Source organism: Anser anser (genome assembly GCF_964211835.1).
Source record: "Anser anser genome assembly, chromosome: 3".
Taxonomy (NCBI): Eukaryota; Metazoa; Chordata; class Aves; order Anseriformes; family Anatidae; genus Anser; species Anser anser.
In genome coordinates, this window is record NC_139722.1 from 119,990,115 (window position 1) to 120,003,276 (window position 13,162).

The 13,162-nt window shown below is 36.2% G+C and overlaps 1 protein-coding gene across 8 annotated transcripts in view; it reads left to right on the plus strand.

Moving 5' to 3' along the window:
• The window catches only part of SPTLC3 (serine palmitoyltransferase long chain base subunit 3), a 172,112-nt gene that overhangs the window by 111,897 nt on the left and 47,053 nt on the right, over positions 1-13,162 (plus strand). For all 8 annotated transcript variants that reach the window (XM_083831466.1, XM_083831464.1, XM_083831461.1 and 5 more), the window contains 3 exons: positions 6,626-6,817; positions 8,355-8,509; positions 9,234-9,382. In XM_083831466.1, coding sequence (XP_083687592.1) covers positions 6,626-6,817; positions 8,355-8,509; positions 9,234-9,382 — 496 coding nt within the window. The remainder of the gene's footprint in view (positions 1-6,625; positions 6,818-8,354; positions 8,510-9,233; positions 9,383-13,162) is intronic.

Sequence of the window (13,162 nt, forward strand, 5' to 3'; positions counted from 1 at the left end):
GTACAAGCACAAACTGGCAGAGCAGAACAAGCAGCAGCTCATACTGCTTACAGGGAGCAAACTTTTCAGTTTCTGAGTTGTTAGATTCTAAATCTATAGGAAGTTCAACAGCATATGGATTCCCAAGTTGCTCTGAAGGTGTCTTAAATTTCCTGAGTCTTTTGGACAGTCTTGGACATTTTGCTCTGTCTTTAGCAATTGCTTCACTACCAGGTGTATTATTTTTTTTATAAATTTCAGTGGAAATCAATAACCAGTCTAAACAAGGATTCTGCAGACACAGGAGTAATAACAAAAGTGTGGTTTTTTTTGTTCTGTTTGTTTTTTTGGTTTCTATTTACAGTTTGTGTGAAAATTACACTTTCTTGTGGTTTGATCACATTTTAAAAGGCTGTGGCCTTCATTTTAGCACCTTCTAGACATCAGTTTCACAATTATTTTTAATTTAAGGCTTGTCTGTACAGCTCAGTAAGCTGTGAGCTCATTGTGTAGCCATTTTTTTTAATTTTTTTTAGAGACCTGAACCCGTAAATTGTGAAATGTATTGTAACAGAGAAGAAACAACATGCTTACAGTAAAGGATATCATTACCAATAACTGAAGAGATTTGTGAAATGATCTCAGTCTGACAATATTATATTCATTATAGGAAACTTCTGATTTTCATAATCTGTTTTCCTTTTTCTTTTCCTGAGGACTGCATGCAGTCATTAAGTATCCCACAGTCTCTAATGGATGCTGAGGTATGGTGTTTCTGGGAGAAAGCAGTAGTTGTAGTAGGCTCGTATGGAACAGTTTTATTCTTTGAGACCCAGCTTTCTCATGACAATGTTCTTCAGGGTACAGAGTTGCACACCAGCCACTTCAAACTCTAACTATCCAGTGGCAAGCTCTGGGTGGGATTCAGGCTGACCTTACCCTTCTCGTGGCTGAAATGTGACGCTGTATTATCCCATCTTCAGCTTCTGCTCCAGGAGGGTACAAGCCTCTATAGGTCCTGTGTCCTGCCTGCCATCACCATGTGGATGTCTCACACATCCTAGGACTCCTAAAATCACCTGCATTTAGAGTCATTCCCCAGATTTTTTTTCCAGTGTTAGGAAGGAAATGTCTGTTTAGAACTAAACCATCTGCAAGCAACCAGATGGTGCATCAGTGATTATCAGTCTGTGCTCCCATCAGTTCTCGGCTGTAGCAATGCACTGTCACAATTTGCTCAGGATTTCAGTGGGTTCCTGAAACCTGGCAGGTACTGAGCAAATGTGGCTATCATTTGGTTCATGGTTTTCAACATCTACACCTTTCATATTCATGTCTGTCACAGAAGTTTTATATGGATCACTCAGCTTGCATTGCCTTTTTTTATATAGGTTTTATGCAACAATGTGATAACATCTGATCCAGAAACAGATTAAACTTTCTTCTTAAACCGAGTGAGAGTAAAATAAAGTTTCATCTGTTTCTGGATCAGTTTTTATTTGTTGTGGAGAATTTATATTAAAATACAGACTTTTTTTATTCTCCTAGTAGTTTTGCTTCAAGGATATAGCTATCTGTGCCTACTACTGCTGTATTGGAAGTGACCATAGCAGGGCACACTTTTTTTTTTTTTAATTTTTTGAAAGGGGTTTCAAAAAGCAGATTACAATTTCTGGATTTCTTTACAGCATATGTTGCCTCTACAGAACAGACTTGTGTGAAAACATGAGCACTTGGGTCCTCACAGCTCCAGTCACATGGGTGTATTCCTAACTTATGCTGGTGTAAGTGGTTACCTCTTTGCCAGTAAATTATTCATGGCCAGCACACAGATTCAGTAGTGTCACACTATGCCCATGTTGTTCAGTCCTAGCTCTCCACTTCGACATGATTCTGGCTCATGTTGACTAGCACTCTCCCAGAGGCTGCAGGACCCAAATGAAATGAAAATGTCATTCCTCACTTTCTGGGTAGTATAAACAAATATTTAAGTACTATTCACACTATTGCATAGATATATTTTATTTTTCTTTCCTAATGGAAATCTCATATTTTGTAACTCCTCCTTTTAAAAGTGTTGCCAGAAGTGTGCTTAGACTTTCACATTAGTTTACGTGATTCTAAAAGTACTGTTAGATTTGTTGTTAGTGTTAATTTCTCCATTTTAAACCTGAGGGGGTTAAGAGGATATTCTTCATGATAGAAAAGATAGAAATTGTTTCAAAATCATTTTGCTAACTGCAGAATATGGGGATATAAGGTGTATTGCATTTAAAGCTGTTTTTATTGACTGTATTGGCATCGCTCCTGTTGACTTCATTGCCATTAAAATCTTTCCCAGGAATTCTCTTGCTGTGAGTATCTTACTGGAAACCACTTTGCAACTGTGGTTTAAAGCTGCTGCCAAATCTGTCGACATGGATTCTGTATAACTGTGCTGCACACAGAGTTATGAGCTGGAGCTGCCAGTATGACCTTCGGTTGCAAGAGAGCAAAAGGCAGTATGTTCTAGTAAACTAAATAGACTCAGCACAAGGAAGGTGCATATTATAATCCTGATTGTGCTGTTGGTTTCTGTGAAGCTGATGAAATCCTAGATTTGTCAATCTCAGTGGTAAAATATCTGTTCATTTTGAATTTCATCTATAGCCTCTCTTTCTTGAGTGTCTTTATAACTTGCATTGGTGGATTCCTAGCATTTGTGCCTAGAAAGTACCCTTTCTTTGTTGCAGACTAGTGAGTGACTTTTGATTTGGAATACTGGCAGAATTTTTTTAACAAGCCAAGAAAACTTGGATTAGCATATCACAAAGTACATTCACTCAAAATTTGTAAAGGAATACAAAAATAAAGCTGCTGAATAACTCTGGGCTGCTGCTTAAATTGGCATTTTCACCGCAGAAATGAAGGGTTATAAATAAGATACAAATTTTGAAAAGGTGAGCAAGGAGTTGCAGAGAATGAAGTCCTCCAGGGACTGGAGCTGTGCTTTCACAATTTTTACCAACAGTCTGGGAAAAAAGGGGTGAGGAGAAATAGGTGATAATAGGTGTTGGCAGTACAGAATTTTTCAGGGTAGTGGAAGATAAATTCTGGATAACAACAATCGCAGAAAGTTCTCATAGTAACATTTGATAAAATGGTAGAAAAAATTACATGTCACTAAATAAAAAGCAATACATGAATTGGAAGAGGAAAATGATCCTAAAATGCAAAAATAGCAGTGTGCTCTAAAAGAGGTGTTTATTGCAGCTAAGGAAGGATATACTGTAATCACTAGGGATATTTCTGGAACTGAACTGTTGGAAGAAGGCAGATAGAATGTCAGAGATCTTGACAAAAGCAACAGAAAACAAGCCAAAGCATCATTTCCCAATGTGTAAATTGACACTGTGCCCTCCAGTGTTGTGTGTAATTTTAATTCCCTTACCCTGCATTACAAAAAGGTATTATTGAACTAAGCAGAGTGAAGAGAAAGTTGAGCATTATAATATAGATTATTCATTTTTTTCCTATGCAAGAAGAAAGATTAATCTAGTCTTAAATAGATTAAGATTCTTCAGTTTGAAAAGGACAAGTGGAGAAGCAGAAGTCATTTGAGTAAGGAGAATGACAGCATAATTTCTCGAACAGAAAAATTGAATAGAGGGCAGTGGTCAGAAAGTAAATTATCAAGTGAAATTTATCAGTTATATAATAAAGAAATATATTTTTTTTAAAGATGAAATCAATTATTGAAATTCACAGTTCATATCCACACTATTTGTGGGTTCAAAACTGAACAAATTCATAGTTATCCCCTGATGATGCAATTAATTAAATGTGATGACAGAGTCTTAAGTTCATGAAACATCCAAGCCACAAATTGTTGGAAGTTAGGAGAATATACTCAAGAAAGCATCATTCCCTATTTTTGCTTCTAGAATCTTTGCCTTATCTGCTAGGACTGGTACAGGCAGGGCACTAGAAAGCTCCTCTTTTCTACAGATGTTCTTATGGATAGTAGTATAGTTGCAAGTGTACAATTCAGCAGAACACCCAGTGTGTAACTAGTGATCTCTGAATCGCTGCAGGCATTTGTAAGAGATGTTGTATTGGACTGTGGTGCCAGCAATAACCCAACTACATCTGCCTTTGTGGTCTAGGTGCTTAAAATTCACTGTCTCTGATTCCACCTCTTTCTTTATGATAACATATAAAAATCTAAGAGTAATGTAATGCAAAATGCCAATTCAGTATTCATCCACTGACCATTTAGGTTGACTTAAGTTGCTGAACATCATGATCAGTCAGTCCTACCTTTACCCCAGTGCCTGGATTTGAAGTTCTGCATAAAAGCATCCCAATAATCTACTCTCCAGAAGCAGCAAATCCACTTACTTAGGTTATTCCAATGCTTGCACTCTCCTATTTTATTTTATTTTATTTTGTTTTGTTTCATTTTATTTTATTTTATTTTCTGGGACTCCATGAATGGATGAAATGCCCTCTGTTTTCCCCACTTTAGTTTTTAGATGAGATGTCACTTTTTCTGAATTTGTTTTCCCAGCCTTGTACTGACCTTGCACTATTTGAAGACTGTTGGTTTTCATCGTTCATAGACTGTCATGTTTTAGAAAATTTGGGTCACCATTTGACGTCGTGTTCAGTGCTTTATTCCTGTTTATGTGCCATTTACTACTAGCTGTTTGTATTAAGAATAGAAGGTGATGATGGTTACATCTTTAAATATATATACCATACTGACTGTATAAACCAGGAGCAGCTGAACGCAGAGCATTTTGTTGCAGAAGAGAGTTTCGCAATGCAGGACTCTGATATAAGCCAAAGCTTCTCTGCTCCTTTACAAATAAAATATATAACTGTAAAGCGTATATTAATAAAATTGCTAAACATCATGCTAATTCTCTCTTCTGGACTAAGGTTCATTATCACATCACCACAGCTTGCCAAACTACAACGTCAATGGAATTGCCATAGATGACCATAAGTATGCTCTTAGCCTGTGGCAAACATAAGGTAACGGGGCTTAGCTTAGTCCTTGATGGAATTTTTGTGTCGTAGCGTACACACAGCTCTTGTGGCTTACCTGAAATATGACTTGACCAGGTGTTTAACTCACTCTCATAGAATGTTTTTCATGGTAAATGGGTTGTCCTAAAAGAATAATTAGCTTTAGGTAGAGGTGCCTGTGCAGAATTGCTTCAAAGGTCTCCAGTCACAGGGAGAGAAACAGCTCTGCGTTCCTTCTCCCTCACAGGGTAGTAAGTCTTTCCAAAGTCTGTATGAGTTTCTGTTCACCATCACCCTGGAATTTTTTTCCTTTTTCGGGTTTCTACAAAATCTTTATATTCTACCTTTATTTTGCATTTTTTGGGAAAACACTGTAAATCCAAGATTGGACAGCAAGCTACAATTGAAATCAAAATCTTCTGAAGATAAAGGCAGCTTAATGCAGTATGCTAGGTCTAGCAAGTGCAGTGAATTTATGGTTGTTCTTAATATAATTACTGTATTTCAGCTTGCTGCATTGCATAAATAATCTTTTATTTTGGCTCATCCAACCCACAGGCAGTAATGGATTAATACTATTTCTTCATATGGTTGTAGACTTTGCTTTAGAATATGCTCAAAAATTGTCCTTTTTTAACAGAAGGATTACATTTTTTTATTATTTTTTGAATTGGCAAGTTGGACATTACTAGAAATTAACAGGAAAATGCCGTCATATTTTGTGGAAATAACGGGTTACTTCTATTTCAAAGAACAATCTGATAAACATTCTGAATATAGGTTGGTCTGAAAAGATTGCAGTTGAAAACTTGAGCTTCTTTCACTTGAGAACTGCCGAAGTTTTAGAATATTTTAGAGACAAACTAATTTTGTCCACACATGGTTGTAAATTTCTAGGAGTCAGTCACAATAGCATGATAAATTCCAGCAAACAAAGGGTGCGCATTTGTCCGTGTGTGTTGCCTTTTCTTTTTTGTCGTTTTGTAATACCCTTAGAAGTGTGGAAGAGGTAATTGAAAGTATAATTAAAGGCATTTTTGGAATTGGAACAGAAGTGGAAGGCTGGGATCATTGCTGTTTTGGGTACTTCCTCAGATCTGAAGAACAGTATGGTGAAGGTGCCCTATTTTAGGCAGGATTTCCTGTTTATGGGTTAGCTGCTGTAGCGGGTTACACAAGCCTTCCAGAAGCAGCGTCAGGCCCAGTGTAGGTGAGTTTTCAATGCCGCCCTTCCCTTTTTATAGTTTGGTCTTGCAAGAACAGAGTATTGTGGTTTGCATTTAATCACCTTTGAAATAATTGTCCAATTAAACAATAATATGTTGCCAGTCTTTCATAAGTTTCCAGTGTTTCAAAATAGACAAGGGAGTGGTGCTGAAGACACCTGCAATTGAAGACATTGATGGAGAGGAGAGAAAATGGAATATATTTGCAGTGCTCAGTAGCACCAGCAGTGTTAGAAGCCCTCTCCTTCAAGTACAAATTGCATTATCTGATATGGTGAGAGGTCTAAATGCCTCTCCTGCTTTGTTGTATATTAGAGGAAAAGATTTACTTCAAGGTTTACGGTTTTGGTATAAACTTTGATCAGCTGAAGTGTTATTAATCACAAGTTTCTGTTCTATATTTTCAGAAGAATGGTGTGTCAAATGGAACTCTCTACAAAAAAACATTTATTGAGCACTTTGAACAGGCACCAATGTATGTTGCAGTTCTTACTTTCGTGGGTTTTGGAGTGGGCACAATATTTGGCTACCTGCGGGATTTTATGAGAGCCTGGGGACTAGAAAAACGTAACATTGCTGAAGAGAGAGAACAACAAAAAGTACGTATAAGAAAGTATGTATGTATCCACAGCTGAGTTTTCCACTGCTTGCAAGTTATATAGAATAACCTAACAAAGTAACAAATAAGACATCTTTCATCTTGGAGAAGAGCACTGTGTTAGGGATGAGAGGAATGAGACACACTGCAGTATCATTAAACACATCTGTATGAATATGTACATATATACATATATAAAAAATCATATTTTTTTTATCTTGTTCTAAGAGTGTCAGAATACTGTCAGCAGAATAGAATCTCAGTGTCTTAGTTCAATTCACAGAAAAAGAAAACTCAGAAACCCCTTATTGTTAACTATATCATCTCTCTATATCTCTTCAACACCCATCTTTCCTTGTGCTATCTGGTTGTCTTACCTTGTCCTTTCTAGCAATAGGCAGAACTAACGTCTTTGTGATTGCTCACTTATGTTTGTCAAACTGCTGGTCACAAAGCACTCAGGAATCATTGTCCCAGCATAGAGTCAATGGCGACTGAATTCTTGTGAGTCCTGACCTAGAAACATTTTCAGTCTGCATAGTCTTATGTAAAATTTGCACCTCAGCAAGTTCAATTGCATTCTAACTTCATCTAGATTTTTTGCTGCTCCACCTCCTCCGTGCTGTTTGAACTGTGACTTACTATAGCACCTGGCATAATAGAGGAAAAAGGTAAATAGTGTTACTGTTCCTCTTACAGATAAAATTCCCAAAATAATGTTTTCTGATTTGGCTTCTCAAAGATGCATGCACTACCAAATGAAATATAATGGTGCAATCCTTATATGAGCATTCTCTTGGAATATCTTTTTCAATTCACTTATTTTGGCCATTCATGCACTATTTTGATTTCAGACATACTAGTTAAATCTTGACACCATCCACCATGTATTTACATGCTCAGTTAATTCTCCAGTCTTCTACATATGTAACTACATGCCATGTTATTTTACCAGTCCATTGTATCTAATGTCTAACATGGCTATATTTCTGTTTCATATAAAACTTTCTGTTGATTCTGTACCTTTCTTTTAGTTTAATTTTCAAGTTAAAATCCATAGATAGAAACTAATCATCAGACAAACTCATCGTCATAACTGTTTGCATGTCCAGCCTAGACCAATAATGCCCAGACCATTTGGACTAATTTTAACCTAACATAGCCAACATTTAGTGAAATACAGTGAGATATTTCTCTGTTTTCAATCTGCTCTGCACATAGCAAAATGTTCAATTTGAAATGTTTGGATTCTCCAAGTGAGAGTATCATGACTTCATTTCAAACATTCCAAATATTGGAGTGGAGAATTAGGCCAACTTGTGGACCATATTAAGTTTGTTGTTTGTTTGTTTTAAAAAAAAATAGCAGTTCAAGGTAATTAAATATATTTGCTGATTGGAGTTGTGACATAGGAACATGTGGTTGTTATAACCCTCTGTTTACTAATGAATCATTTTTTACTTTGTAATGGGAATGACTTGGGTTCCTTAGCAGAGATTTTTCCTAGCAACATAACCCTGTGCATGTTTTCAAACCAGGATTTTGTGCCACTTTATCAAGATTTTGAGAACTTTTACACCAGAAACCTCTATATGAGAATACGTGATAACTGGAATCGTCCAATTTGCAGTGTCCCAGGGCCGCAGTTTGACCTCATGGAACGTGTTACAGATGATTACAACTGGACATTTAGGTGAGTCAGTTTACACTCTGCAGGTGTCAGCTTCTTAAGAATTAATCCTGATACATCTGCAAAGCACAGAAAGGTGCATCTAGCCCATAATACCTAAATCCTAGATATATCCGTTGGCGCTTTTTTTTTCAAAATCAACACAGTTCTGACGATCTGTCCCCTTTCTTCTGAATATTGTTTGGCAATGCAATGTGGAAGGCACTGAACTCTATCAGAAGTGAGATTTGTTTGACTATGTCAGCACAAGTAAAACAGCTTATGCTTCATTTATAACAGATCTTTAGTCAGAATATTGCAACTAAGTTTGTTGTATCCCTTGGTTAGGATTTAAATAATAATTTCTTGCATTGCATAAGTGCTCCTTCTAACTTGCATAGTGAGTCTCTGGCAGTGAGTTTTAAGCAGTTTACAACTTGAAGATTTCAGTATATCACAACTGTTATTGAGTTAAATGATATGAAAATTTAACATATAGACAATTTGTAGGTTGGCTACACTAACAATGATTTTTTTGGTTTGGTTGGTTGGGTTTTGGTCCATGAAATTGCCATTTCACCTGGCAAAAAAGGGAAAGGATGGAAAAACTTGTAGGATGTTAATGATATAAGGATTGTCAATTCCAAATATGAACCTGACAGTGGAACAAAATTTGGGATTTTTTTTCTTTTTGTTTAGTGAGCGTGGGAGGGTTGCAGCATTCTTTAAAATTTGCTTTGATTTATAGGTTCACAGGAAGAACTATCAAGAATGTAATCAATATGGGTTCTTATAACTACCTCGGCTTTGCAGAAACAGAACCTAATGCTTTGAAAACTGTAACCAAAGAGTTACAAAAGTATGGAACAGGAATCTGCAGTACCAGACAAGAAATGGGTGAGTAAACAGCTAAATGGCCATTAAAGTTTCTGTAACTGTATGATTTTTTGTACAGGTATCTTGAAGGAACTGGAAACTTAGAGAATTTTAATCATATCAACAAGTACTTGTTTGACTATTAACAGTGATATTTTATTAATTATCATGTAAGGATTTTTTTTTCAAAGGAGAAAGTATTACTCTTAAATATTACTCTAAAAATATTACTATTTTTTAGAAAAGTAAAAATTTCCAGTGTGCATGTAAGGAAGAGAGTCCGGAAGGTTTCATCTCACTTTTTTGAGTTGATATGTCCTTTAAGAAATAAATGTGTTTTCACTTTCTAGGCTGCATGTGGTGTTATCTTCAATCCTATATTTTTATACAAATCCTTTTACCAAACCATTATTAAATGTGGATATGGTTATGCATTTCTAATAGTGCAATCAGCCTGCATTTCAGAGAAAGCAATTTCCATCCACGAAACTCAGGAGGAGGTTTCCCTTTAGGCTTTAACTTTCTTGGGAGCTGTCAAAAGAGAACGGTAGGCTTCACAGCATGGAGAAGTCCTTTATAGACTTTTTTTTATCCAACAACCTGATTTTTTTTTTTGCATTTTGTATCTCTCGATGCAAATTTTTTTCCTTCCAAAATCTCATGAAAAACAAAAACTTTCTCATTTCTTTCTTTTATTTTGTCTCATTTCCAGACCAAAAAAAAAAAAAAAAAAAAAAACAACTTGTCATTACTTATCTTGTCATCATGGTTTGATTTTCAGTAATAAAATTGTCATTGACAACACACTAGGAGGGTTTAGAGATTGACCCTACTTTCTTTTTGTAGGTGACCCATGTGGTGACTGCAATATATTGTTTAACCTGAATTGCATGCATGCTTGAAAGTTGTCACCACTACTAGTCATCTAAGGTATTCAAGGAACATTTCTCTGTGTCTTTTTGCCTTGAATTCTATTTTGTCTGAGAATGTTTTCGGTTGTTTTCAGTACTTCAAAGAATATGTCTGGTGTTTGTCGTTCTTTATCTTTTGCTTTTGGAATTCTTTGATTTGGAAGACTTGCAATGACTTTTAGCTTATCCTTAAAAAAAAAAAAAATCTGTCTTCAAATATTAAGTCATAGAATCATTTCTGTTGAAAAAGACCTTTAAGATCATCAAGCCCAACCATCCACCTAACGCTTCAAGTCCACTGCTAAACTATGTCCCTGTGCACCACACCTGTGTCTTTTAGATGTTACTGCTTATCTCCATCTAGTCTGTTTCAACAGCCACAGTGTGCAGATTTCTAGGACTTTATCTGAATTCCTGTTCAATAATCCTGAAGTGAATTTTAGGGAGCAGATGCGATGAGAGGATTTATCAAAATAGAGAAGCATTGTGTTAAGACCTGGCTTAAGTCACATGGAGGAGCAGTCATAGCATTTTCTCCCAGGCAGCTAGTAGAGGTCCTGTGCTTCTGTGGTCAGTGGAGAGACCAAAGCTGCTGTGCAGAGCAGTTCTGCACAGTGGTTACTTCAGTGGCCCTGGCTCTGCTGGAACCTATCTCCAATAAATTTATAAAACAACTTAAGGAAAATAGCTGCTTGTTACCAGTGTGGATACCCTCTTTCTTTTCCCCACGTGTGCTGCTTCTCCTTCATATTCAAGCAGATTTGAAAAGTTCTGTCTAAATTTCTTCCTTTGCTTGTTTTATAATATATGCATACTCTTTTAGAAGAAAGGGAAGGGTTTGCTCTCTGAAAGGTTTCTTCTTTAATTACGTGCCATCTTCATCTTAGTAAAATAGAACAGAATGATTTTGTTCTTGGGCAGATAACATTTCAAAACGTTAACTTGGCCACACAAAAATAACTGAAGTGAGGTATGAATACAGTCAGCTGTAGGAGCCTGTAGACTGTAAATTGACTATCCTAATTCAAGGAAGCACTTAAACATATTAGTAATTTCAACCTAATTGGCTTTAAATGTGCTGTTCTGCTTATGTGCATTTAAGGGTCTGGCATGCTCAGGGCTTTACCAAGATCTCTTTCAAAGCAGTGATAGGTTTCTTTTTATAAGAAGGATCATTCTGCTACTTTGAGAAGATTACAGAGAGAGGGGAAAATAAAAAATTAAAAAAAAAAGAAAAGAAAAGAAACACAATGATTGAGTGATGTTTGAAAGAATACATGATGATAAAACTGTCCTCTGTGGTCTAAACTCCCCCTTTCCTAACTGTGCAGATTGTGGAATGTTGTCACATCAGAATGTTGTTGCAGGCAGTTTGCTCTCAGAATAAGTTAGTATGAAAGTTTTAACATATCATTTTTATATTTACAAAACACTATTTTATTAAGGAAATGTAGTGAATGTAAAACAGTTACTGTCTCGGAAAAGTAACTTCAGACTGTGTCTAAACATAGTTCAGAAATTAACTTCAGTGAGAACTGTGAAGCCCTGCTCATGTTTTCTCTAAAATAATTTTCTCTAAAATAATAATCCATACGTCAATTGAACAGACATTCCTGGTTAAGTACAAAAGCATAGGAACCTGATAAAAACAGATCTGACCTTCTAAATTTGCTCTCCATGAGAAGATTCTAGGCTTTTTGCACCATTTTTAATCCTGTGTTCTTTTTTAATTATACTAATAATAAATCACTTTCTTAACATAACAGTGTAATTTAAGACACATTCCTGAGGCTTTTGTGGGACTTGCAATCTGAAAGAAAAATATTTTTTTTCTTTTTTTTTTAGCCCAAGCAAACTGTCGTCCCTTAGGAACAAGATCTTAGGCTTATAAGTAGTAGTTCTGTGAAAGCATTAGCTGCTTGTTTGGTCAGAAAACAAACAAAATACTAGAAATAATTAGGAAGTGAACAGAAAGTTAACCATAGAATCTCCATATGCTACTATATAAAAGCATAGTTTGCTGTCATCTTAAGTACTTTGCGCAATTTTGGTCAAAAAGATTCAGCAGAACTGGAACGTGCCAGAAAAGGGCAAAAAGTATCATCAAAGGTCTCAAACAGCTTCTGGGTAAAGAACTACTGAGCTAACTGTCTTCAGCTGTCAGAAATGCCAGGCATTAGGCTTGGAAAGAGCCCGGGGGGAAATTACAGAAGTCTTCAAACTGATGTGTGACATGGAAGAGTGGACAGACTTGGCTGTTGATTCTCTTGCACTACAAGACTTACAGGACTTTGTATGAAGTTGGTAGGAGATTTCTATCTAAATACAGGAGGCAGCTCTTCAACCAGGAGTCTTGCAGACCTGAGGAACTCATTGCAAATAAGGTTTTAGATGCCAAAACTTAACACTTCGTTGAATTCCAGGAGACACAGGCTATGTACAGAGCAGCACCATTGATAGCTACAAAAAATACCAGAACTCTTATCTGATTAAGGATATCCTTTTGCTGAGATTAGTTAGAAGCTGGGATGCTATTTTTATGTATATATGTGTGTATGTATATGCTTTTCCTGCTTTCGTTCTTCACCAGACATTGATACAAGATGACTGTCAGATGAAAAGTAATGGGCTAAGGGGACCTTTCATGTGGCACAGTGCATCTAATACTAGTTGCTTAGCACTATTTTATGTAATTAGTTTAGTATTATTGCTAATGTGCGTATGACTATTGTTGTACAATCATTAACACTGGACCTGTGGACTAGCAAATCATGATACAAATTTGACTTGAATCAGGAATGTGCACATATTCAGATTTCTATAAAGTTAGACATTATGATAAGGGTAGGGTATAAGGAACCAAGGAAACTGTGTTCATAAGGTTAGTAAC